General features: G+C 47.4%; 2 protein-coding genes across 6 annotated transcripts in view; one reads left to right on the top strand and one right to left on the bottom strand.

Annotated features, from left to right (window-relative positions):
* Window positions 1-58: 58 nt before the first annotated feature.
* GCHFR (GTP cyclohydrolase I feedback regulator) lies at window positions 59-3,413 on the bottom strand. Its single transcript, XM_007180401.3, has 3 exons — window positions 3,246-3,413; window positions 1,428-1,522; window positions 59-198 (listed from the first exon to the last, which is right to left on the bottom strand). The coding sequence occupies exons 1-3, from the start codon at window positions 3,279-3,281 to the stop codon at window positions 75-77; spliced, it is 255 nt and encodes an 84-aa protein (XP_007180463.1). The 5' UTR covers window positions 3,282-3,413; the 3' UTR covers window positions 59-74.
* RMDN3 (regulator of microtubule dynamics 3) overlaps window positions 3,116-26,801 on the top strand; it is a 41,718-nt gene continuing 18,032 nt past the window's right edge. For 2 of the 5 annotated variants that reach the window (XM_057543544.1, XM_007180398.3), the window contains exons 1-5: window positions 3,116-3,272; window positions 14,987-15,168; window positions 16,978-17,170; window positions 17,585-17,728; window positions 25,776-26,070. In XM_057543544.1, coding sequence (XP_057399527.1) covers window positions 3,247-3,272; window positions 14,987-15,168; window positions 16,978-17,170; window positions 17,585-17,728; window positions 25,776-26,070 — 840 coding nt within the window. In that variant the 5' untranslated portion in view covers window positions 3,116-3,246. The other 3 variants (XM_007180399.2, XM_057543545.1, XM_007180400.2) reach the window with 3 other exon arrangements.

Genomic DNA, 26,801 nt, shown 5'->3' on the forward strand with positions numbered 1-26,801 from the left:
GCAGGGTCCTGGGGTCGGGGCCCATGGCAACCACTCCAGAGAAGGGGTGACTGCAGCTCCTCAGCGTGGGAGGGTCACTCCTTGTGCAGGCACCACACCAATGTCTGGCCCACCCCTGTCATGCTCAGCACACGGAAGCCCCTGCGCTCCAGCTTGTCAAGGACTATTCGAGGAGGGTCATTGACGTAGTACTCACAGCTGCGAAGAGAAGGAGGGTGGCGTGAGGGGGTACAACAGCACAGCCCCGCGTACCAAGCTAGTATCTGCTGCAGACTAGGCCTGGTCAGGAGTACTAACAGGGACTGACGTTTGCTGGGTGCCTTCTGGGTGCCAGGCTGAGTACACATTCTCTGCCCCTCACCTGCTAAGCTCTTTGCATCATCTCATTTATTCCAACAACCTAAGGAAGGTACTGTTATTGTTCCCATTTTATAAGTGAGAAAAGAGAGGAGTAAAGCAGCTTTCCCGATGTCATCCAGAGAGTAGAACTGGCATGAGTCTGACAACAGCTCCATGTGCCCTGGGCCACTGCCCGTTCAGCAGGAGCGGCCTGCTCTCCCTGGGACCCTCCCCCAGGCCTCTGCCCTCTTGCTGCCTGGCTGTCCTGCAGTCGTGGAGCAATAAGTTTGGCCCCCAAGAGCTCCTGGCTCTGAGTGCCACTCCCTAGGATGGAGAATGCTTCGTTTCCCTTCTTTCAGGGTTAATTGATTCTGAAGGGCCATCAGGTAGATAAAGGGCTGAAGCCCCAGGCTGGGCATCTCAGAGGCAAAAGCCTTATGGCAAAGGGATGGGGTTGGCTTCTGCCCTCCAACCCTGACCAGGGGGCTACTGCCAGCTCGCCTCCTCTTTCCCTTCTTTTAACTGGGGTGCACTCTGGTGACCCTTTCTCAGGAGTTTGAGCCTGTGTAGCCAGAGTTCTCCCTGCCTATGGCAGGAAGGGGTGAGGGGGCAGAAAAGGAAGCATCAATCACTGTTTAGACTTGGGGCTGGTGTGAAGGATGCCAAGGGAAGTGGCTAAGTCCCCAGGCAGCAGCTGAACTGGAAGCAGGACCCAGGCTCCCTTCTCCCTGTTTCTAGGGCTGAGCTTTGTTCCTTAGCCATCTCTTCAAGACAGAAGCCTTTCTCTGTGCTTGTCTTTGCCTTGATGGGATCCAGTTTAGAGATGAGAGGGCAGGGCAAGGAGCAGTCCACTTGCAGAGTCCTATACTCAGGGAACCGGACTCTGTCCTGGGACTTTGTCCAGGGGCTCCCTTGTGAAGGGAGGGCCAGTGGGAAAGCTCTCAGAGAAAGCCCACAGAGGACAGATCCCCAGGATGCAGGCAGAGGGGTCCTGAGGCTAGGCAGTGGCATTGTCCTGTTGTGTAAAAGGAACAGAGACAGGTCTAGGGGCTGGCAAGGAGAAGATCCTTAGGAATGCTACTACTTACAAGTTGTTTCCCAGGACGCTTCTTTTTGAGGCCCCCAGATGCCGCATCAGTTCTGGATCGGAGTGCTCATCGCCCACCATGGTGGGGCCCACCTCCTGCAAGGTAAGTCACAGCGGCTGCTTGGCTGGCTGCCAGGTAGAGGTGAGCGGTCTCGCCTCTCCTTCCTCCCCCGCCTGCCGGCTCTGAGCCCGCTTCAGTTAAAGACTGCAGGGAGAGGAAAGGAATCTTGGGGGCTAAACACAAGCTGGGAAGGGGTGGAGTCCATCAGTGATCAGGCTGAGCCATGTGGGGCCTCCCTGCACCCTCTAGGCCGGGCTGGGCAATGCCCAACTACTGGCACCTTCACGCCAGGCACCACCGCCTATATCTGTGTATCAGAATCACCTGGAGAACAGAGAAATGAGAACATATGTCCACACAAAAACTTGCACACGAATGTTCACAGTAGCATTATTCATAATAACCAGAAAGTGGAAACAACCTAAATGTTTGTCAACTGATCAGTGGATAAATAAAATGTGGTATAGCCATTCAATGGAATTTTATTTGACAATAAAAAGGAACGAGTATTGATGTGTGCTACAATATGGATGAACCTTGAAAACATCACGTAAGTGAAAGAGGCCAAAGACCACATATTACAACGAAAAGTAGACAGGTGGTTACCTGGGGCTGAGGGGCCCGGAGGAAATGAGGAGTGACTGCTAAGGACAGGGTATGGGTACAGGGTTTCTTTTTAAGGTGATAGAAATGTTCTAAAATTGCCTATGGTGATGGATGTACAACTCTGAGCAAGCTAAAAACAAAAAACAAAAAACCCCCATCACCATTGAATTGTAAACTTTGGTGAATTCTGTGGTGATATGTATTATAATATATCAATGAAACTGTTATTTTTTTTAAATTGCTTGAGGAGCACTGAATTCCCAAGCCCCAGGCTTCCAGAGTGCTTACGGAGGTCTGGGAAGGGGTCCAGGAGTCTACATTTTAACAACTGCACAGCTGACTGGTTCCTAAACCACTGCCCTGTGGCACTGCCGAGACCTCTCCCGCCCAGTGGTGATCCCATCTGTTATTTCCTGCATCCCAAGGGAGCTGTGTACCCTCTGATGTATCACCCAAGCACTGGGGAGCCAAATGGGGACTCATGGAGCAACCAGCACCTTCTTTTTGCAGAGGAAACTGCGCCCAGGGAAAGGGGCGTGGTTTCTGACTGTTGAATGGTGTTCTCCCATCTCTAACCCCATGGGCAGTCTCGGGTTCTTTCTTCTCTTCCTTTTCTAAGGTCTCAGGAGAGCTCTTCCTGGAAGTGCGTAAGGGTGCAGCTAGTGGGCCACTCGGCACAGGGGTCTTGGCGTCTTAGTACATCCTTTTCTTTAACAAACCTTTCTCCCTCAGGTTAGTCCACTCCCACTCCCCACTCCCTGGCGGAGTGGCTCTGTGTGGGGCAGTGGGTGCTGCACATGTGAGACCAGGACTTCCTGGGTCCCTCCCGAAGGCTCCGACCTCCCGCAGGCAGGTAGGACCGGAGCCACAGGCGCCCGGAGCTCGCTGGGTGGTGGGGACGCACTAACCTGGTCCCCTTCGCGGCGCTGCAGTCGCCGGGCCGCCAGAGCTCTCTGAGTCCCTGGATCCAGGCTGAGTCCAAGACCCAGCCTCCCTCCCGGCCGCCCAGGGGGGCGTGTTCCGGGCGGCTTCCGGGTCCGGCCACCCGCGGGCGTCGCCCGGGAGGGAGGCGCCGAGATGCGGTCTGCAGCGCCCCCCCACCCCTGACCCGGGCCGAACGCCAACTCCCAGGGATGGCCAGCGGGTACTCACCATGCGGATCTGGGTGCTGATGAGCAGGTAGGGCATGGTGCGCGCGTCCCGGTCAGGCTCTCTCCCTAGACTTTGGGCCCGGCGCAGACGCCAGCCCCTCGGGCTCCGGGACTGCGACCGGCCGCCTGGAGTCCAGTTACTCCTGCTCTGGCCTCGGGCTGCGCCAATCCAGCAGCTCCTGGCCCGTTACCGCCCCGGCCGGCCAATCAGGAGCTGGCGCCCGTGACACGCCCCGGAGCTCGGCAATTCGAGACCCGCCCCCAGCGCTAGGGCAGCGCCCTGGGACCCTTGGTGCCCGCTGCTGCTTCCGCGGGTCGTCCCGCGGCGAGGCGGGATCTGTGTTGGGCGCGGGGGGGGAGGGGGGTGCGAGGTGTCGCTCCCCCAGCCCCGGACCGAAGACCCGGGTGTCCCGCCGGGCTCTGCAGGCTGCGGTGGGCCGTGGCGCCCTGCGCGCGTGTTGACTTTGCGCCCTGTTACTGCAACACCTTCAATAACAGGTTACAAAGTCCTACTGGTCCCCGCCCCCTCCCCTGTGAAGCAGAGCAGGGTGCAGACGGCTACCCCACTGAGGCCTCCCAAGCTCCTGCCCACCGCACCCGGGGACGCCTCTAAAATGTTTAGCGGATCCCCACTGCCCGGCCCCAAGACACTTTCTCCAGAGATTCCTTCAGCGCGCGGGAGACAGGCAGGAGACCCCTCGGGTCCACTGCGCTTTCCCGCCTTCCCGACTGCAATTCCTAGTACAGCGGCGGAACCGTGCATTTCTGTGGCCTTGTAGGTAAATCTGTAAAGGAACTGAGCGCTTGGCTGAGTGCCAGGCCTGGAGAGACTTAAACTAACGGAATCTGGCTGTTGGTTCAGAGAGCTTCCGGTGAAGCTGGAGAGACTCAGCGCACGTGTAAGAGCTCACAAGGCAACACCTGGGGGCAAAAGAAACTTGCCCTCACCAGCCACCAAAGAGAGTGCAGCGAGTTCACCTCCACGCGTCCACGCTCTCATCTGAATGTATCAAAATCTGACAACACAACATTCTTTTTCTGCCTTGTTGTGATTGGTTCTTTAAAAAGAAAGCAAGACAGTGGGATGAATTGGGAAACTGGGATTGACATACATACATTAATATGTATAAAATAGATAACTAACAAGAACCTGCTGTATAGCACAGGGAACTCCACTTCAATGTACAGTAGAAACTAACACAACATTGTAAAACAGCTATACCCCAATAAAAAAAATAAAAAAATAAAATACTTGGAGCAAAAAAGAAAAAAAAAGAAAAAGAAAAAGAAAGCAAAACAAAGCCAGCTTGTAACCTTCCCTCCCAGGCTCTTGAAAAATCTTCACTTCACTGAAGGGCACGTTCTGTGCCTCCAGCACTTTGACCCATGTGGAGAAAGGTATAAGGGAAATAGGAAGTTGTAATCCTAAAGGATCCTTACTGTTCTAATTTATTTTTCTGTACTCTCTATCCCTATCCTCAACCTCCAGGACTAACAGTTTAGCTAGAGAGATAAGACATGTTCAAGATTAACAAAGGATTTGTTAAACTGACAAACGATTAATGCCCAGGACATACAAAGAACTCTTACAAATTAGGGAGAAAAAGATAAATCAATAGAAGAAACATGGGCAAATGACTCAAATAGGCACTTTTCAAAAGAGAGAGTGGAAATGGCCAATAAACTTATAACATGATGTTCAATATCATTAGAAATCCCAGAAATGCATATTAAACCAGTGAGATACTGCTTTACAGATTTGCAAAAAATAAAAATGTGTAAGCATCATGTATTGGTGAAGATGTCTAACAATTGAAACATTACTGTTGGGACTGCAAATTGTTATGACTGATACAATCAACTTGGAAAACAATTCGGCATCATCTAGTAAAGCTTAAGACATGCATCACTGTGACCCATCAAACCTCTCCTAGATAAACCTAGGAGAACTCACCGACTGCATCAGGATACACATACAAGAATATTAAAAAAAAAAAAAAAGAATATTCATAATAGCACTGTTTGTAACTAGCAAAAAACTGGAAACAGTCTTTATGGCCATCAAAAGTGGAGTTTTTGGTTGATTCATACAATGGAAACTATAGCAACGAAAATGCTGAATGAAAAAGCAAATCTTGGAAAAATACAGAATAATTCTATTGACCTAAAGCTCACTAACATGCAAAATTAAACAATATATGGTTCGGAGATAAAGACATGCGTGGGCAGATTAAAAAGAAAAGGAAATGATAAATGTAATATTAAGGGTAGTGGTTACCTCTGAGAAAAGGGAAAGGGATGGAGTGGAGACAGACATGCAGGGTTTTGGTTTTTTTTTTGATTGGAGTATAATTGCTTTACAATGTTGTGTTAGTTTCTGCTGCACAGTGAAGTGAATCAGCCATATGCATATACACATCCCCTCGCTCTTGGACCTCCCTCCCCCCGCATCCCACCCAACTAGGCCATCACAGAGCACTGAGCTGAGCTGCCTATGCTATACAGCAGGTTCCCACTAGCTAGCTATTTTACACATGGTAGTGTATTTATGTCAAACCTAATCTTCCAATTCATCCCACCCTCCCCTTTCCCACCTCCCGTGTCCACATGTCCGTTCTCTACGTCTGCCTTTCTATTCCTGCTCTATAAATAGGTTCATCTGTACCATTTTTCTAGATTCCACATATATGCGTTAATATGTGATATTTGTTTTTCTCTTTCTGACTTACTTCACTCTGTATGACAGACTCTAGGTCCATCCACATCTCTACAAATGACTCAATTTCATTTCTTTCTATGGCTGAGTAACATTCCATTATATATATGTACCACATCTTCTTTATCCATTCATCTGTTGATGGACACTTACGTTGCTTCCATGTCCTGGCTATTGTAAATAGAGTTCCAATGAACATTGGGGTGTATGTGTCTTTTTGAATTATGGTTTTCTCAGGGTATATGCCCAGTAGTGGATTGCTGGGTCATATGGTAGTTCTATTTTTAGTTTTTTAAGGAACCTCCATACTGTTCTCCATAGTGGCTGTAACAACTTACATTCCTACCAACAGTGTAAGAGGGTTCCCTTTTCTCCACACCTCTCCAGCATTTATTGTTTGTAGGTTTTTTTTTCCATAAATGAGTGTTTTTATTCAAACAATATGATTGCTCATACAGAAAACTCAAGATAAACTCAATGTACAAGAATACAGGTACAAAAATTACAGAATTATTTATAATAGCAAAAAGAAATTTAGAAACAACTTATATAATACTGAAAAGGTATTTGCTAACTACAATCATAATAAACTCACTCATTAGACAATTATACATTATTGAAAATTAAATATGGATGCTTTTCCTAATCTTGAGCAAAAAATAAATTAGTTGCTGAAGGATCCAGATAGTGTGCTCCCATGTATATAAAATGGAAAAATATGAAAATTGACATATTTTTTGTTGATATGTACATGTGTAATAAACTTACGAAGTCATGAATGGGAACATAAAAAACTAAATTCAGAGCAGTGGTTACATCTAGGAGGGGGTATAGAGAGTAAGGATGGTGAGATCATGGAAGGTTACCCAGGGACCTTAAATAGTACTGGTACTGTTTTATTTCATAATCTGGGTAGTGGGTACACAGGTTTTTATCATATTTTTATGGACACCATTTTATGTTTGAAATAGTTCATAAGAGAGCCTTCCCTACAATTCCGGCCTTTTTGGTGAGATTTACAAGGGCTGCAAATATTCTCACGCTCTGGGTGTCTTCTGAGTTGATCTTATCCACATCTCTTCCCCAAATCTCTTTGGCAAGTGTCCTCAAATCTTGTTCATCTCAAGTCTCTGATCATTTGAGCAGAAGAGACATTAGGTACGGTCTGTGATTTGGTGTCAGTTAATACAATGGACCATGCCTCCTTTCTTTCTCACGCCACCCCGTGATTCCAGGACCCTTGTATTCTGGTAAGGGAGAAACAAAATATAAATTTGTTTTGGATTCAGAGCTTAAACATTATTCTGTAGGACAGCACTCCAAACTCTAAAAGTCATTTCCCTGCTGTTTCCTAAATTGGGTCTTCAATTGTCCAGTTTATCATTCATTTTATAAGAACAGCTGCTTCTGTGTTATAGGCCAGTGAATTCCATAGGCAACAGTCCATGTTTCACTTTTTTAGGAAGAGATTTAGCCATTGTTTTGGAGTGCATCATTTTTTTTAAAAAATAAATTTATTTATTTATTTATGGCTGTGTTGGGTCTTCGTTTCTGTGCGAGGGCTTTCTCTAGTTGTGGCGAGCGGGGGCCACTCTTCATCGCGGTGCGCAGGCCTCTCACTATCGCGGCCTCTCTTGTTGCGGAGCACAGGCTCCAGACGTGCAGGCTCAGCGGTTGTAGCTCACGGGCCCAGTCGCTCCGCGGCACGTGGGATCTTCCCAGACCAGGGCCCGAACCCGTGTCCCCTGCATTGGCAGGCGGACTCTCAACCACTGCGCCACCAAGGAAGCCCTCTTGTTTGTAGATTTTTTGATGATGGCCATTCAGACTGGTGTGAGGTGATACCTCACTGTAGTTTTGATTTGTCTTTCTCTAATAATTAGTGTTGTTGAGCATCTTTTCATGTGCCTCTCGGCCATCTGTATATCTTCTTTGCTGAACTGTCTATTGAGGTCTTCTGCCCATTTTTTGATTGGGTTGTTCGTTTTTTTGATATTAAGCTGCATGAGCTGTTCATGTATTTTGGAGATTAATCCTTTCTCTTGCTTCATTTGCAAATATTTTCTACCGTTCTGTGGGTTGTCTTTTCGTCTTGTTTATGGTTTCCTTTGCTGTGCAAAAGCCTTTAAGTTTCATTAGGTCCCATTTGTTTATTTTTGTTTTTATTTTCATTACTCTAGGAGATGGGTCATAAAAGATTTTGCTGTGATTTATGTCAAAGAGTGTTTTTCCTGTGTTTTCCTCTAAGAGTTTTATGGTGTCTGGTCTTACATTTGGTCTTTTTAAAAATTTTATTTATTTATTTATTTTTGGCTGCGTTGGATCTTTGTTGCTGCATGCGGGCTTTCTCTAGTTGCAGCAAGTAGGGGCTACTCTTCGTTGCGGTGCATGGGCTTCTCACTGCAGTGGCTTCTCTTGCTGCGGAGCACGGGCTCTAGGCACGCGGGCTTCAGTAGTTGTGGCTCGGCAGCTCCAGAGTGCAGGCTCAGCAGTTGTGGCGCATGGGCCCAGTTGCTCTGCAACATGTGGGATCTTCCTGGACCAGGGATTGAACCTGTGTCCCCTGCATTGGCAGGCGGATTCTCAACCACTGCACCACCAGGGAAGTCCCTACATTTAAGTCTTTAATCCATTTTGAGTTTATTTTTGTGTATGGTGTTAGGGAGTGTTCTAATTTCATTATTTTACATGTAGTTGCCCAGTTTTCCCAGCACCATTTATTGAAGAGACTGTCTTGTCTCCATTGTATATTCTTGCCGCCTTTGTCATAGATTAGGTGACCATAGGTACATGGGTTTATCTCTGGGCTTTCTATCCTGTACCATTGATTTATATTTCTGTTTTTGTGCCAGTACTATATTGTCTTGATTACTGTAGCTTTGTAGTATACTCTGAAGTCAGGGAGCCTGATTCCTCCAGCTCCCTTTTTCTTTCTCAAGATTGCTTTGGCTATTCGGGGTCTTTTGTGTTTCCATACAAATTGTATAATTTTTTGTTCTAATTCTGTGAAAAATGCCATTGGTAATTTGATAGGGATTGCATTGAACTTGTAGATTGCTTTGGGTAGTATAGTCATTTTCACAATATTAGTTCTTCCAATCCAGGAGCATGGTATCTCTCCATCTGTTTGTGTCATCTTTGATTTCTTCCATCAGTGTTTTATAGTTTTCTCAGTACAGGTCTTTTGCCTCCTCAGGTAGGTTTATTCCTAGGTATTTTATTCTTTTTGTTGCCATGGTAAATGGGATTGTTTCCTTAATTTCTCTTTCTGATCTTTGGTTGTTAATGTGTAGGAATGCAAGAGATTTCTGTGCATTAATTTTGTATCCTGCAACCTTACCCAATTCATTGATTAGTCCTAGTAGTTTTCTGGTGGCATCTTTAGGATTTTCTATGTATGGTATCATGTCATCTGCAAACAGTGAGTTTTACTTTTTCTATCCCAATATGTATTCCTTTTATTTCTTTTTCTTCTCTGATTGCCATGGTTAGGACTTCCAGTACTATGTTGAAGAACAGTGGCGAGAGTGGACATTCTTGTCTTGTTCCTGATCTTAGAGGAAATGCTTTCAGTTTTTCACCATTGAGAATGATGTTTGCTGTGGGTTTGTTGTATGTGGCCTTTATTATGTTGAGGTAGGTTCCCTCTATGCCCACTTTCTGGAGAGTTTTTATTATAAATTGGTGTTGAATTTTGTCAAAAGCTTTTTCTGCATCTATTGAGATGATCATATGGTTTTTATTCTCTTTAAAATTATTTATTTATTTATTTTTGGCTGCATTGGGTTATCGTTGCTGCACGTGGGCTTTCTCTAGTTGTGGCGAGCAGGGGCTCCTCTTCGTTGTGGTGCGCGGGCTTCTCTCACTGAGGTGGTTTCTCTTGTTGTGGAGCACGGGCTCTAGGCGCGTGGGCCTCAGTAGTTGTGGCACGCGGTCTCAGAAGTTGCAGCTCGCGGGCTCTAGAGCATAGGCTCAGTAGTTGTAGCGCACGGGCTTAGTTGCTCCGCAGCAACTAAAGTGGGATCTTCCCAGACCAGGGCTTGAACCTGTGTCCCCTGCATTGGCAGGCGGACTCCAAACCACTGCGCCACCAGGGAAGCCCCTGGTTTTTATTCTTTAATTTGTGAATATGGTAAACAGACCAATCACAGGTAATGAAATTGAAACTGTAATTAAAAATCTTCCAACAAACAAAAGTCCAGGACCAGATGGCTTCACAGGCGAATTCTATCGAAATTTAGAGAAGAGTTAACAGCTATCCTTCTCAAACTCTTCCAAAAAATTGCAGAGGGAGGAATACTTCCAAACTCGTTCTGCAAGACCACCATCACCCTGATACCAAAACCAGACAAAGCTATCACAAAAAAAGAAAATTACAGACCAATATCACTGATGAACATAGACACAAAAATCCTCAACAAAATACTAGCAAACAGAATCCAACAACACATTAAAAAGATCATACAGGGCTTCCCTGGTGGCGCAGTGGTTGAGAATCTGCCTGCTAATGCAGGGGACACGGGTTCGAGCCCTGGTCTGGGAAGATCCCACATGCCACGGAGCAGCTGGGCCCGTGAGCCACAATTGCTGAGCCTGCGCGTCTGGAGCCTGTGCCCCGCGACGGGAGGGGCCGCGATAGAGAAAGGCCCGCGCACCGCGATGAAGAGCGGTCCCCGCACCGCGATGAAGAGTGGCCCCCCGCTTGCCGCAACTGGAGAAAGCCCTCGCACGAACCGAAGACCCAACACAGCCAAAAATAAATAAATAAATAAATAAATAAATAAGAAAATCCTTTAAAAAAAAAAAAAAAAAAAAAAAAAAAAGATCATACACCATGATCAAGTGGGATTTATCCCAGGGATGCAAGGATTCTTCAGTATACGCAAAACAACGAATGCAGGGTTCTTAAAAGACAAAAATGATGTTCTCTTTCTTACGCTAGGACATGGATGCAAAGGGTTATAAATGTACTCAATTTTTATACATATATATAAGTATTATTTTGTAGCCATTAAATATTTTATAAGAACATTTTTTTTTTAAGTGTCAAGCGTATTAGAGGTTAGACACAAGAGGTAAGGCCACCATCCCAAGGCATATGTCACCTCTCTTGAAAGAACTAGGTACATAAGGCTCTCGTATTCTGGGCAGAGAGCAGGACAGGGGTTTGGGGTCTGCTCTACTCTCTTCTCTCAGGCTGGGCGGTTGAGGGGTGGGGAGGAGACAGGAGGGCAGTGCCTATCTCAGACTGCCAGGAATTTATTACATTTGCAAAAGTGGTCTGCAGATGCAGCATAAGATAGAGCACTCCATCCAGAATCACCCAGCCCATGGCTGATTCCCCTGGCAGACGCATGCACACCAGATAACATCTCTAATATCCAGGAGGAAATGAATTCCCCTACTTGGTTTTCCCATCTGGCCTCGCCCCTTGCCACAATCAGTTTATCTGGCAGATCTCCCTTCCCTGTAAAAAGAGGAGAAATTGTTTTTCTACAACTCAGCTTTCATTATGAAAATGAAACTGTGCCCACAGTGTTAACAGAGGTTTGTGACTAGCAGAAATTCTTCAGCCTGTTTTACAGAACAACAGGTAAGGAACAGCTTGTTAAAAACCCCTCTGCTTGTAAACTACCTTCACTGATTAAGCTAGCTTTAATTTGTTTTTTTCCTCTCTTTAATTTCATACCCTCCAGGCATCGCATAGCCTGGGTAATATATCACAAGACTCCTTAACCACCCCTACAGATAACACTTCTGAAGTATGGGTCGCTATAGTAACAGGGGCTTAAGTTGTTTTTTTCAGAACCTTGAATCAGCTCTTGTTCAGTTCAAGCTGGCTAAGACTGGTTGGGACCACTGACCCTAAAGCTGGGCCCTCACCGGTGTCCAATGAACAACCTTTTGACATAAGAGGGCCAAAAGTCCACTCTCAGATCACACTAAGCCCCTCCATTTTTGAACATGCATCCCATGAAGAAGCATATAATCCAGATACGCCTGTGCAAAACACTATTTACCTCACCTTTCCCTACCTCTAATCACCTTTTCCCATGCCTAAGTCTACACTACTTCTTTATCCCATAAATAGCTCAAGCCTTCAGAGAGGCGGATCTGAGATTTGTTCTCCCACCTCCTGGCTTGGCTGCCTTGTTAATAAATTATTTTTCTGCCGCAAACCTCTGTGTCTCAGCATTTGGCTTGCCACACATTGCACAAACAAACCTGGTTTGGTAACAAAAACATTGTCAGTGTGGCAGGGGCTGGATATTGGTCATTCCTTATTTTCTTCTTTTCTCCATTCAACTTTTATGGATGGCTTTTGCATTAGAGCTCTGCTAGGCATAGGGGATGAATCAGGCATGAACTCTATCCTGGAAGAGTGAGCAGCCCAGTGGGGTAGACAGACTAGAAAGCAAATAATCATGGAACCAAGTGTAATAGAGGTAAACAAGCCTCAGAGCAAAGAAAGATAAAAAGATTAATTCCACTAAGATGGTGGTCTGGGAAAGTTTCCCAGAGGAAACGGGTTTTTATTCCCTCTAAAGTAAAGTTAATATTTTTTCTTATTAGAAAAGAAATACATGGTTATTTCAGAAAAATGAGGAAAAATATGTAAAAGATATTAAAAACATTACTTTCTCACCACCAAGACAACATAGTTAATCTCTTAGTGTATCACAAGAGGTACTAATCAAACCGAGTCCTTAAAAATGAGCAGGAGGGCTTCCCCGGTGGCGCGGTGGTTGGGGGTCTGCCTGCCAATGCAGGGGACACGGGTTCGAGCTCTGGTCTGGGAAGATTCCTCATGCCGCGGAGCAACTGGGCCCGTGAGCCACAATTACTGAGCTTGCGCGTCTGGAGCCCGTGAGCCACAACTACTGAGCCTGCGCGTCTGGAGCCTGTGCTCCGCAACAAGAGAGGCCGCGATAGTGAGAGGCCCGCGCACCGCGATGAAGAGTGGCTCCCGCTTGCCGCAACTAGAGAAAGCCCTCGCACAGAAACGAAGACCCAACACAGCCATAAATAAATAAATTAAAAAAAAAAAAGAGTAGGAAATTAAAAAAAAAAAATTGAGTAGGAGGTATTGGTGAAGTTCTGTTCCTTAGGCGGTGGGATGGGTACCTCGTTGCTTTTCACTGATTCATTGCAATGTACCTATACATCAAATGTACCTTTTTATTATTAATTAATTAATTAAATTTTGGCTGTGTTGGGTCTTCATTGCTCCGTGTGAGCTTTCTCTAGTTGTGGCGAGTGGGGGCTACTCTTCTTTCCAGTGCGCGGGCTTCTCATTGCGGTGGCTTCTCTTGTTGTAGAGCAGGGGCTCTAGGCACATGGCCTTCAGTAGTTGTGGCACACGGGCTTAGTTGCTCTGTGGCATGTGGGATCTTAGTTCTCTGACCAGGGCTTGAACCCATGTCCTCTGCATTGGTAGGCGGATTCTTAGCCATTGCGCCACCAGGGAAGTCCTCAAATGTCTTTTAAATGTGTAAAATATCTCACAATTAAAAAGTGAATAAATAATATCTAGTCAAGGATTTGGGAAGGACTGGTCTAGATATTTCAGCTCCCATTAAACTAAAATTTAACTTTTAAGGAATACTGATGATAAAATTGGAACCATAGTGCACAAAATCATGTCTTTTTAGTTTCTAAAATTACAGTTGCATAAAATCACAGGAGTAAAATAGAATTATAGAAGGAACTATGGGCCACAGGTAGGTAGAAAAAAATGATTAACACAGATTAAAAACAAAAAACAAACAAAAAAACCCGAAATGATATCTGAACCAATTTAAGCAATCAGAGATAAACCCAAGTTTCAGCCTCAGCCAAATGTTAAAAAATGTTATCATTAGAGGAATGAATTTCATTTACATTCTGGGAATTAAAAAAGTTTTTATAACCCTGTCCTTGATTAATGTTATAACGACAATGTAAGGTTTAAGTTTTTTTTTTAATGATGGGGTGTGCATCTACAATATAAGTTTTTAGGTGTCAACTGGCAGAAGCTGGCCCTGGGGACTCAGGGACCTCTTGTGGATAACCAACAATTTATCTGTTCTAATCTGAAATGCCAGTCACTATTGTCTAGTGTTTAGTAAATGGTTTGAGTAAAAATGCATAAACAAATTAAGCTGAAATCAAACAAAGTCTGAGTTATGACCGAGTGTTAAGGAAAGGTGGGAGGGGGGTCGCGTTTTCCAGGTAGAGAAAGGGTCATTCTAGGCAGAAAGCAGCAGTCGAAAAGGCAGAAAGGGTGAATACGCGGAGCATATTCCGGGAACACTAAGTAATCTGGTGTGAATGGAGGGAAATGGAACCTCAGCTGGCCAGACCGTGTGGGTTACTGCTCTAGCATCCCGCCCAAGGGGTCTCCCAGCTTTCCCCCTCTTCCCGGCTTCTAACCATTCTAGGTTCCCTTTTCCTACTCTCTGCTGGCTGCTCCCCTCTGGTAGAGCCCGTGGCCCCGCCCCCTGAAAAAACCCTGCACCGGAGGCGGAGCCTCGGTGATCTTCTCACCCCCGCCTTCCTATAGGCGCGCGGGGCTGATGGTCGGCACCGTTTGATGACGTCACGGTCATTGACAGCGCGAAGCGGCGGCCGCTGCCAGAGTAGTGAGCAGCGGGGTAGGAGTGTGAGTTGAGCTCCTGACAGGCCAGGGGGCCTTCAAATGGCGCGGCGGGGAGGCCAGGGGTTTGCCTCCAGGGCGGCGGGTTTGTGGTCTGCAGTGTCGTGAGGCTGGGGGAGGAGTTTGGAGGCCCAGCAACCTGACTCCGGAATCAGGGTTAGGGGGCGTGTTGGAGGGGAGGCTGCGTCCGGGCCGGCTGAGCCGCGCGGTAGCCAGGTCCGGGGCTAGCAGAAACCTTAGGGTCGGGACTAGGGTGAGGGTGGTGGGTGCCCAGGGTCTGGGCAAGGAGATTATCTCCAGGGGTTCGACCTTGGAGATGGGTGGACCACGCTCACGAATCTCTCTCCTCCGCCCTCGCCCGCTTGCTCTCGGTGGCTCACGCGGGCTGCAGGTGCAGCATGTCTAGTCTGGGGGCCTTGGGTGGCACCCGCGCCGGGCTAGGACTGTTGCTGGGCACCGCCGCGGGCCTTGGATTCCTATGTGCCCTTTACAGCCAGCGGTGGAAACGGGGCCGGAGCCAGAGCCAGCCCAGCTTCCTGGACTACATGCAGACTTCAGAGCCTGGACGCCAGGGTAGGAGACGGTCCCTTGAGGCCTCAGTGACTGCTGAGGGGTGGGCCTAGGGTCGGGGCTGCCTTTAGCAGAACCTGTGGGACAGGACAACGGAGGAAGGAATAGGAGGGTGGGTGCGAGGTCCGAGAGTTTCACGTTTGGGGAAAGTTTATTGAAAAGGAAAAGCAGCCTTCCTCTTCTGTCGTCTTTCTCCTGTAATTGCAGGAAAGTATATTGCGAAAAGGCTTAGCTTTCACGTTTAGTTCTGGCCACAGGAGTGCTATATATATATTAAAGGCACTTGCTTAGTGTGGGTGAGCTGTTTACTAAGTAGAGGAAAAGTCCAAAAGAAGGCAAAAGGAAAAACTAGTCTTGTAGGAATTAAAATTTTTTGAGGCCTATGTATTAAATTAGGTGTTAAGTTTTGAAGGCACCTTGGAGACTATCTAGTCCAAGTTTTTAAAATCCTTCTTATAAGTCGATATTGAAAAAGATTGTGTAACTTTCCCGAGGCTGTCACAGAGCAAGTAAGTGGCAGCTGCACTGCTTGCTCTCCTGAGTGGCCTGGTCACCTGGTCCTGTGGACTTTCCACAGCATGGGGCTGGGAGTGCACTTACTGCAATTGAAGCTGAATATGGCTGGGAGCCAGCCACGGCTGAAATGGGTAGTGCTTTCAGTTTTGCAAAACTTTCATGTTAACTCATTGGAGCAAAGCATCTAGGGCTGGTTCAAACCACTCCCAGGTGTGTGTGATAGAGGAGCATTCAAATCATCTCACCCTGTGTTAATTGGTAACAAGTGTTTCCTCTGATTACCAAATGCCAGATGGCTTGGAAAAGTTAGTTTTTGAAGTCTTCAGAGAGTTGTCACCTTAGATTGCAATCATTTGTTAGCGTTTTATAGCACTAGGTAGTAACCTAGTGTTGCAAGTGTGCTTGTCCTTCCTTTCTTTTCCTTGTATTTTGTTTGTTTGTAATTTCTTAGCTCTAGTGTTTCTTCTGCTGAGGTTGGGAGAAAGTGGCCACATTCCCAGGGATCTTTCTTGCTTTACGTACTGGAACACTGTTGGGTGTGTATTGTAATCTGGCCTAGATTGTTACTAGATTTCCTTTAACAGCTTTATGCTTGCTTGGACTGTGGGTTCTGCCTTACTGGTTTCTTCTCTGTTTTTACATTTTCCAGTCCACTTGGCTTAGGTAGCTGTCAGTTTTCTAGCATTTACTGTTAGCATTTACCTAGAGCTCAATTCAGGGCTCGGCAATGGTGTTTTTCCAGTGGGGTTTGGGTGAGCTTTTCCCAGTGTACCTTTTCTCTCAGTAACTGCCCCTTTTCTCCTTGCCCCTCTCTGATGATACTAAATGAAGCTCTTGAGAGGAGCTCAGAGTTTTCTTTGCCATTCTTTTAAAGTGAAAGATCAGAATTTGAGTGAGCTCAATTTTAATTTTGCTGTGTGGTTAGTATTGACTGCCTGGGATTTGGGCACGAAATATAGTCAGATAAAGGGTTTTCTTTTACTCTAGCAGGACAGCTATCCTTCCTTCTGGATACCACACTCTTGCGAGCATTTTACATGATCTGCCATGGTATGCAGTACTGCTGAAGGGCCCTGGTGTGGAAGATTTTTGGAACAGAGGGCTCTTGTTTGGAGGTTGGGACCTTGATTTTTTTCTGGATCATTACCTGGGACTTGTGAACATACGCTCTCTGAGCCTCAAAGATCTTTGTAAATTGAACTCCAGTGAGAAACAAGTGTTCCTGAATTCTGGGTGCGAGATCTTTTCCTCACTCTCTCCCATGGGCATCAGTGTCTCCTGTCCTCCTTCCTGCAGTGAGGCCGTTGCGGGCAGCTCCAGGTGAGGCTGGTGATGCTGCGGTGCTGCCGAGCCTTCCACGAGAAGGGCAGGAGGAGGTGCTGGGCCGTCTGGAGTTCGTGCTGACCAGCCTGCTGGCGCTGCGCGGGGAGGTGGAGGAGCTGAGGCGCAGCCTGCAGGGGCTTGCTGGGCAGATTGTGGGCGAGGTCCGGTGAGTAATGCAGCCTCCTTTTCTGCCTTGTCCCCCGCTCCCCAACTTTTCCCTGTCCCTACAGCTTTTCAGCCTTTGCTGTCCGTCTCTAAGGACGAAGCCAGTTTTATAGCTTCTCACCTAATTGGCAGGGAAGCCGTGTGCTTGATTCCTTGCCTTGCACAAGTTCTTGCTGCTTTTGGGCCCTCATGGTCTGTTGTAGCAGCTGAAATGCTTTGTTCTGACTAACCTGGTCTGCGTGCAGGCTGGGTCCGGCGAGCTGCCCTGCTTGCTCTCCTGAGGGTAGAGACCCAGGATTTTCTCTGCTTTTAGCTCTTCAATGAGCAGCAGTAGTAAGAGGCTCCCTCATGGTGAGGGGAAAGGCAGGCTGGATGGGGCCCAATGGCACCTTCTAGAAACGAGCCTGCTTTTCAGATCCCACCTGGAAGAGAACCAGAAAGTGGCCCGGCGGCGAAGGTTCCCATTTGCCCGGGAGAGGAGTGACTCCACCGGCTCCAGCTCTGTCTACTTCACGGCCACCTCGGGAACCACGTTCACAGATGCTGAGAGCGAAGGCGGGTGAGTCTTCTCTCCTGGAGACAGTTGTGGCTTCAGCCAGGTTATGTTTTGTAAAAGTAATGTTTATAATGGAAAATTCACACCAAGCTGCTGTAAATAATTTTTGGAACAAGGTAAGGGTATAAATAAATGAAATACAGAACAGTTGAAATAAGTAAAGCCATCCACCAAAAACAAAAACACCACTTCTTACCTAAAAAAGAAAAAAGAAAAACCATCCACCTTATGTCATCCAAATTGAAATGTTAACAGTGGTTAGTGCTTGCATCTGTTATTTTCCTCCGAGTAGGTTTGTTTTTTATGTAGTTATTATATCTTTTATTTTTGTTTTCCTGTAACATTGGTTGGGCGTTTTCCTGTGTTATCACAAGGACTTTGTAAGCTTTGTTTTATGACTGTTTCCTTCACTGAGTGGCTGGGCCAGGTCTACAGAGCTCTCTAAGCGCTAAGCATTCTCCCTCCCTTGGGAAGTTCTCTTCCCACAGGAGAGGGCTGCTTATGCGTCTTTGTCATCTTCACAGGTGGGCGGTGACTCACCTGAGTAACTGGTGGCCCAGCAGGTCTGACCATAGGCCTGTGTGTGAGACAGGGCCGCAGGCAGGAGTCTGGTGGACAACCCCCAAACTTGGGCAGGCAAAGGGCTTTTTGATTTTAAACCACTAATGCCATTTTGAAACTTTGGTCCCAAGGATGGAGTCTGAATGAACATCTTTGTTGGGGTGCCCGATGCTGCAGGTGGCAGCATCTGCCCGTCTCTGCTGTGAGGTCCAGTCATCCAGGTGGCCTGTGTGAGGTCTAGAGGCTGGTCTCTCCTTAGTGGCCTCTGATGACCTTTCTTCCTCCTCAAGGAAGAGACTGGCGAAGTGAACAGTCAAGCCTTCTGTCAGGTCAGAATGACTGGTTTAGCTAAAAACATGCACATGGAAACTAAAAGCTAAAACCAGCCATTCAGGATGATCTTCACAGCATGTCCCTCTTCAGCTGAAAACTATTTATTTTCAACATCTTTATTGGAGTATAATTGCTTTACAATGGTGTGTTAGTTTCTGCTTATAACAAAGTGAATCAGTTATACATATACATATGTTCCCATATCTCTTCCCTCTTGCATCTCCCTCCCTCCCACCCTCCCTATCCCACCCCTCTAGGTGGTCACAAAGCACCGAGCTGATCTCCCTGTGCTATGCGGCTGCTTCCCACTAGCTATCTGTTTTTCGTTTGGTAGTGTATATATGTCCATGCCACTCTCTCACTTTGTCACAGCTTATCCTTCCCCCTCCCCATATCCTCAAGTCCATTCTCTAGTAGGCCTGTGTCTTTATTCCCATCTTGCCCCTAGGTTCTTCATGACCTTTTCTTTTTTTTTCCTTAGATTCCATATACATGTGTTAGCATACTGTATTTTTCTCTTTCTGACCTACTTCACTCTGTATGACAGACTCTAACTCCATCCACCTCACTACAAATAACTCAATTTCGTTTCTTTTTATGGCTGAGTAATACTCCATTGTATATATTTGCCACATCTTCTTTATCCATTCATCCGATGATGGACACTTAGGTTGCTCCCATGTCCTGGCTATTGTAAATAGAGCTGCAGTGAACATTTTGGTACATGACTCTTTTTGAATTATGGTTTTCTCAGGGTATATGTCCAGTAGTGGGATTGCTGGGTCGTATGGTAGTTCTATTTTTAGTTTGTTTGTTTTTTCTTAATTTATTTATTTATTTATGGCTGTGTTGGGTCTTTGTTTCTGTGCGAGGGCTTTCTCCAGTTGCGGCAAGCGGGGGCCACTCTTCATCGCGGTGCGCAGGCCTCTCACTATCGTGGCCCCTCCTGTTGCGGGGCACAGGCTCCAGACGCGCAGGCTCAGTAATTGTGGCTCACGGGCCCAGTTGCTCCGTGGCATGTGGGATCTTCCCAGACCAGGGCTCGAACCCGTGTCCCCTGCATTGGCAGGCAGATTCTCAACCACTGCGCCACCAGGGAAGCCCCTATTTTTAGTTTTTTAAGGAACCTCCATACTGTTCTCCATAGTAGCTGTATCAATTTACATTCCCACCAACAGTGCAAGAGTGTTCCCTTTTCTCCACACCCTCTCCAGCATTTATTGTTTCTAGATTTTTTGATGATGTCCATTCTGACTGGTGTGAGATGATACCTCATTGTAGTTTTGATTTGCATTTCTCTAATGATTAATGATGTTGACCATTCCTTCATGTGTCTGTTGGCAATCTGTATATCTTCTTTGGAGAAATGTCTATTTAGGTCTTCTGCCCATTTTTGGATTGGGTTGTTTGTTTTTTTGTTATTGAGCTGCATGAGCTGCTTGTAAATTTTGGAGATTAATCCTTTGTCAGTTGCTTCATTTGCAAATATTTTCTCCCATTCTGAGGATTGTCTTTTGGTCTTGTTTATGGTTTCCTTTGCTGTGCAAAAGCTTTTAAGTTTCATTAGGTTCCATTTGTTTATTTTTGTTTTTATTTCCATTTCTCTAGGAGCTGGGTCAAAAAGGATCTTGCTGTGATTTATGTCATAGAGTGTTCTGCTTGTGTTTTCCTCTGAGAGTTTGATAGTGTCTGGCCTTACATTTAGGTCTTTAATCCATTTTGAGTCTATTTTTGTGTATGGTGTTAGGGAGTGTTCTAATTTCATACTTTTACATGTACCTGTCCAGTTTTCCCAGCACCACTTATTGAAGAGGCTGTCTGCTTTATAGTATTAACTACCATTTATTCTTCCTCTGTGACAGAGACTGTGCAATGCACTTCAGAGGTATTTCCTCATTTAATCCTCACAAGGTTCCTATGAAGTAGGTGATGTTCTTTGCCCTGTTTCTCAGACAGAGACTTGAGGCTTAGCGAGGTTTGATGCATGCTTTCCCAGGGTTATACAGCTCCTAAGCACAGGCTCAGCCAGGCTCATCTGCCTTCTGAGGCATGGCTTGGTCATCAGGGCACAGAAGGGCCTTCACAGGAAGACATGTTGCCTGCAGCCCCGGGCAGTTCTTCCCATTGATTAAGAGCTGCCTCGGGGGCTTCCCTGGTGGCGCAGTGGTTAAGAATCCGCCTGCCAATGCAGGGGACACAGGTTCGATGCCTGGTCCGGGAAGATCCCACACGCCACGGAGCAACTAAGCCCGTGTGCCACAACTACTGAGCCTGTGCTCTAGAGCCTGTGAGCCATAACTACTGAAGCCCGCACGCCTAGAGCCCGTGCTCCACAACAAGAGAAGCCACCGCAATGAGAAGCCTGCGCACCGCAACAAAGAGTAGCCCCCGCTCGCCGCAACTAGAGAAAGCCCGTGTGCAGAAGCGAAGACCCAACACAGCCAAAAATAAATAAATTAAATAAATAAATTTATTTAAAAAAAAAAAAAAGAGAGAGAGCTGCCACAGCTCACTGCCCAGGGAGGACCTGTCCAGAGCAGTACGGTCTGTTCGGTACATCTTCTTCAGAAGTTTCAGCCTCGTTTCCTTGTTTGATCCATTATATTCTCCTGCCTCTCCTCATCTGGTTTTCTAAGAAAATTAAGAGTAGTATTTCTCTCTTTTTCCATGTCACTGCCATTGGGCATCTGTGCTGAATTTAACTAGTGCTCAGGTGCCTCTTGAAATAAGTGAGGTCTTGGTAAAAAGCTTTGGTCCTCCATTCATGACTACTGTTGACTGGGTTGTCTGATCCCTGTTATCTGTATTCTCAAGGGCTCAAAGAAGTAGCCCTTTTCTTTTTTTTTTTTTTTTTTTTAATTAATTTATTTATTTATTTTTGGCTGTGTTGGGTCTTCGTTTCTGTGCGAGGGCTTTCTGTAGTTGTGGCAAGCGGGGGCCACTCTTCATCGCGGTGCGCAGGCCTCTTACTGTCGCGGCCTCTCTTGTTGTGGAGCACAGGCTCCAGACGCGCAGGCTCAGCAATCGTGGCTCACGGGCCCAGGTGCTCCGCGGCATGTGGGATCTTCCCAGACCAGGGCTCGAACCCGTGTCCCCTGCATTGGCAGGCAGATTCTCAACCACTGCGCCACCAGGGAAGCCCGAAGTAGCCCTTTTCTATTCAATTTACCTAGTACCTCTGGGCTGAAACATGCTTCCAGAGGGCTGTGTTAGAGGGGGCAAAAATGAAATTAAAATTTGACACATCTGGGGACTTCCCTGGTGGCGCAGTGGGTAAGAATCTGCCTGCCAACGCAGGGGATACGGGTTCGAGCGATCTTACGGTACGTAAGATCCCACATGCCGTGGAGCAACTAAGCCTGTGTGCCACAGCTACTGAGCCTGCACTCTAGAGCCCGCGAGCCACAACTGCTGAGCCCGCGTGCCACAACTACTGAAGCCCGCGTGCCTAGAGCCCATGCTCTGCAATAAGAGAATCCACCACACTGAAAAGCCGCGCATCGCAACGAAGAGTAGCTCCTGCTCGCCGCAACTAGAAAAAGCCCCCGTGCATCAACTAAGACCCAACACAGCCATAAATAAATAAATAAATTTTAAAAAATAAAAATTGACACATCTGGATTGAAAAGGACAAAATAGTTGATAATGGGCCCTGAGACTTAAGGAGCATCTCTATGCAACCCAAGGAAGCCAATCACTTGACATTTGAACTTTATAACAGCGTAGAACAGAAGGAGAGGTCACAGCTCTGCCCAAGACCAGGATACTAGAACTCAAACCCCTTAGTGATGATCTTTAGTAATTGTACAAACTTCTGGGGGCAGTGAGAGCCAGAGTGATTAACCAGGGAAGCTTGCAGGTGCTTCACAGCTTGGGATGCTCACTGGGGCTCCCAAGGCCATAAAGGGCAGGACTGGGCTGCCAGCCACCTGTAATGGTGTGAGAGGAAGGGTGTCTTTCTTAATTACAGCTCTAGCAGGCTCAGCCCCATGATCGATCCTAAGGCATGTGGAAGCCGATGGTCGTGCGTGGTTCAAGACTCTGGTTTAGCTGGCTGCTATCTGGAGCAGTGGCCACGGTGAATCATTCATTTTGCCATGGTCATGGTCCAGGGAGAATTCTGGAAGGAGACCAGAATTCTGGAATGTCTGGTCTGGAATAACTTTAAACATGTGGGCCCTGGGGAAGGAGAGCTTTTTTGAGGGATGAAAGAATAAGACGATTTGATGGGCTACTCTACTCCACTGAAAGCTGTGTTCCCTCTTTCTTCCAAATAAAATAGCAACTTTGAGCTCCCAGGGGATCAACTGAATGTGGTAGAGTCAGAATCACTGGGTGGGTCCGTGAGCTTGTTCTCAGAGCATGTTCCAAACACAGCTTTAGTTCCCTCCCTGTCAAAACCTAACTTGCCCTACAGCTCCTCTGGCAAGCCTTCCCAGGCATCCCAGCCAAGAGCAACTGCCTGCAACCTCATTGCCACTCCTTCTTGGGCGTTTATCACCTCGTTCTGCTTGGTCTTATCTTCCCCCACCACTGAGAGTCTCTCTGGGTCAGGGCCCAGGCCTGGTTGTCTTTGAATGCCTCAGCTCAGCACCTCTAATGGGGCTTAGGAGTTGAAAGAAAGAAAAGTAATTGCCAGGAGGGGGTGCATCTGTAACCGAGTTCTTGATCACTGACGTGGGGGCTCTCCTCAAGGAGTAGAGGTGGCCTCCTTGCTTCAAGGGAGCCTTGGGTCCTCGCCCCACTGTGGGAACAGTGTGTCCTCCTGAGCGCACAGGTCCAAAGGGCCTTTTCAAAGGTCTCTGCAGTCTCTGACTCATCTCAAAAGCTGCCGGTCATGTTAAACAAAAGGGCCACCCCTTTTTCTCTGGTGGATTTCTCCAGAGGCTGGGTTGGTGGTCCAAGAAATGTGAGAGAATGCTGTGAATGTCGAGACAGCAGCTCTTGAGCTCTGGCACGTGAAAAATCTCTTTTGGAAGAGATGGGGCTGGAAGCCCATGGAAGTCCAGGGGGCTGATGTCTGTATTCACTCAACAAGTGTTTGCCTGCCCGCTGCATGTAAGGCAGCGGGGTTGCAGATTAGTGAGGCAGAGCTCCTTGAAGTGGGGCTGAGGTGCAATAAAAGGTCTCCTCACCACGCCAGCCTCGCTAGAGCCTCCCTGCTTCACAGGGCTCTACCAGCTCTCACTCTGGGTGGCAGCAAGGCCCCTCCTGGCCTCTCCTTTTCCTTGTCCAAGTGAGCTCCCTGGCCATTAGGACCCAGCAGGATCACAGCATTGCAGGACCTTCCTCTTGGCCTAGCTCCCTGGAGACACTGCTGACGCCTGTGCTCCAGCAGGGATGAGAGCAGGGGTCCCTCCCTGGGAGATTCCTGATCTGCCAAGGTAGCCTTCAGCTGAACAAGGAACGGGGTCTCCTCTTCTTTTTGCAGTGGGAGATGATGAGACTCAAGCTCGCACCCGCAAAAAATCCATTTACTCATTTTACCTTTGGGCCTGGCTGGGCTGAGTAGGGGCACTGGTAGATGCTGATTTGGCTGATTTGACTTTCTCGTTTGGGGCAGGTTATTGTCTAAGCCTAGGAATTGGTAGCGAGTTTCTCTAGGCTGTCTCTGTGTGGTCTTGCTCATCACCACCCAGGTTGGTTGTGAAATCTGGTACCACTTTTCCTTGTCCCTTTAATTTCTAAAGTTTTTACTGCAAATTGCTAGAGGGGAGAGATACTTGGATAACCTTTTAAAAAGCAAGGTTAGGAAGGTTACAGGTTACCTACAAGTACCTCAGAAGTTCCTGTAATAGATGTAACTGGAGCCCCTTTGTTAAATGAGTCTGAAAGCTCCTCTATAAAGAAACAGCATGGATGGATTGGGCATCAGGTCTGGTTTCTCACCTGCTGCCTTCTGGAGCCTGCCCCCTCGTCATCTCTGGCTTTCTGGATGAGGAAGACAGCACTTCGCCCTACAGCATTCAGCCCCTGACCTTAGGCTGTCTTGTATTGACTTTATTCGTACGTCTCTCTCCTTCAGGTCTGATTGCTCCAGTCATAGGGGTCCTACCCCTTTCATTCCAGGACAGAGAAAGGCTTATCCTTAAGTGACTCAAAGATCTTCCCTGTGTCTTGGAACCTTCTGGCTTTGATGGAATTTGCTTCTCCTTCACTCAGTCTGGAGGGCTCTTTGGTGTCTGGTTGTGACCCCTGGAAGCCTTATCTTCTGCTCTACTCAGTTTTTGTCTGATTCAGTTGGCAATTAGGGAACACACCATAATTAGCTGCTGGTGGAGGCCAAGATCCAAGAGAAACTTGGCTTCCTCTTCAGTGGCTGCATCAGGGTTGGGCTCCCTAGGAGACACCTGGCTCATAGTGGCCCCACAGACACCTTCCCAAGGGATTGTTTGCATCTTTCTCCTTTCCTGCTTCCAGCTGCAAAAGGGCCCCTCCCAGCCCCGGCAAGTTCCCAGGGTTTTCAAGGGCTACTCCTGTTGTGGTTTAGGTTTGGTTGCTGACTTGGGACAGAGGTATACATTGAATTGAGAAAGAAAATGTGGGTATCTGTGGCCGCCCATGGCCGCAGAGACTGGCACCCACCCATGTTGGTTCTGACAGGTGCATTTGGCTGATAAAGCAAAAATGATTGACAGACCCTTAGCCTGGTGAGCCATCTAGCTCAGGAGATCAGCTCCACCTACATCTTAAGGTTTTTTATCTTAAACTTTTATTTCTTTATTTATAAGAAGAATACATGCTCAGTAAAGCAATCATATCTAATACTAAAGTATAGGGGGGAAAATTAATTCCTTGACCCTGAGAGATCTACTGCCATTTTGGTACATACCTTTCTAGGCTTTCTCTTTTTGTCTATTTTCTGGCAGACTTGGTGGTAGCTAAGCAGGGGATTCTCATATTGGCCTCTGACTGTCACAGGGCCCCAGCTGGTCACTCTTCCCCTTCCAGATCATTTTCCCAGCCCATACTTCCCATAGGAAGCTTTCTCTCAAGGACTAATTCCTGCCCCTAAGTGGGGGGGAATGGTTCTTAGTTGGTGCTTTGGACAACAGTGCCGTGGAGAGTGCCTCTTTGTGGGTGGAGGCAAGACCCCAGGGATCTGAGGCTAAGGAATCCCTCCCTTGACCTTGTCACTTACATTTCTCTGCCACAGTTACACAACAGCCAACGCTGAGTCTGACTATGAGCGGGACTCTGAAAGGGAGAGTGATGATGACGGGGAAGATGAAGTGAGCTGTGAGACCGTGAAGATGGGGAGAAAGGATTCTCTGGACCTGGAGGTGGAAGTGGAGGTGGCTTCAGGCCCGGCGCCTGAAGCCCTGGAGGCTGGAGGCTCCCCTGGCCCAGAAGATGTGCTGCCCCTCCTGCAGCAGGCAGACGAGCTGCACCAGGGCAGTGAGCAGGGCAAGCGGGAGGGCTTCCAGCTGCTGCTCAGCAACAAGCTGGCGGTGAGGCTCCAACTGCCTGTCTGTCCTCCGTCCCCCTGCTAACCCCCTGCGAATGTGTCACTGACCCTGCAAGGTGACATGGGAAGGGAAATGAGGGTGAGGTGGCTAGTTCTGCATCTACACCCCAGGGTTGTACATCCTCTTCCTAGGAGGCTGAGCGCCGCCCCTGTGTGCTGCCTGCCCCAGAGCTGTTTTCTCTGCCAGCCCCAGGGCAGTCAGCTGCCTCCTGTAGAGCTACTGCAGAAGAGCTCCTCCTCTCACCTTAAGGAGAAATGTGGAAAGAACTGGAATGTTTTTCCCTATTTCCCTTGAGGCAGAGCCACAGCTGCCTACCCCATTTAAAGTTTTCATCACAAGTGACAAGTGTTAGGTCACTAGGTCACTCAACCACAATTCCCTTCTCAGGTTCATTGCCAGAACTTATGCTCACCTGGCTATAAATGCCCCCAAAGTTAGAATTTCCCTTTTCTTGGGCATTTTCACAATTTTTCATTGTTAGCAAGACTTCTCTGTTGTGCCTCATTACATGTTGGAATTGACCTTTCTTCCTCACAGTGTTAGAAGGCCAGAATGCCCTCACTCTGTGGGTTGTGCAATCTATTGACTAGAGATAATGTCATCAGCTAACTGCAGGTGAGAGGTCACGTGAGGTGGCCTGATGTCAGTGTTTATAACACACTCAAAGGTAGGGTGTGGGGAGAAGGTCGAGCCCCAGTTCTCTGCAGCTGAGA

Source organism: Balaenoptera acutorostrata, chromosome 3, assembly GCF_949987535.1.
Source record: "Balaenoptera acutorostrata chromosome 3, mBalAcu1.1, whole genome shotgun sequence".
Lineage (NCBI taxonomy): Eukaryota > Metazoa > Chordata > Mammalia > Artiodactyla > Balaenopteridae > Balaenoptera > Balaenoptera acutorostrata.

Excerpts from the sequence above, each read along its gene's own strand:
- GCHFR (XM_007180401.3), bottom strand. The coding sequence starts at position 3,281 with ATGCCCTACCTGCTCATCAGCACCCAGATCCGCATG. Across the intron at positions 1,523-3,245 it reads TCAGCACCCAGATCCGCATG|GAGGTGGGCCCCACCATGGT; the intron begins GTGAGTACCCGC and ends CTTACCTTGCAG. Across the intron at positions 199-1,427 it reads AGCGTCCTGGGAAACAACTT|CTGTGAGTACTACGTCAATG; the intron begins GTAAGTAGTAGC and ends TTCTCTTCGCAG.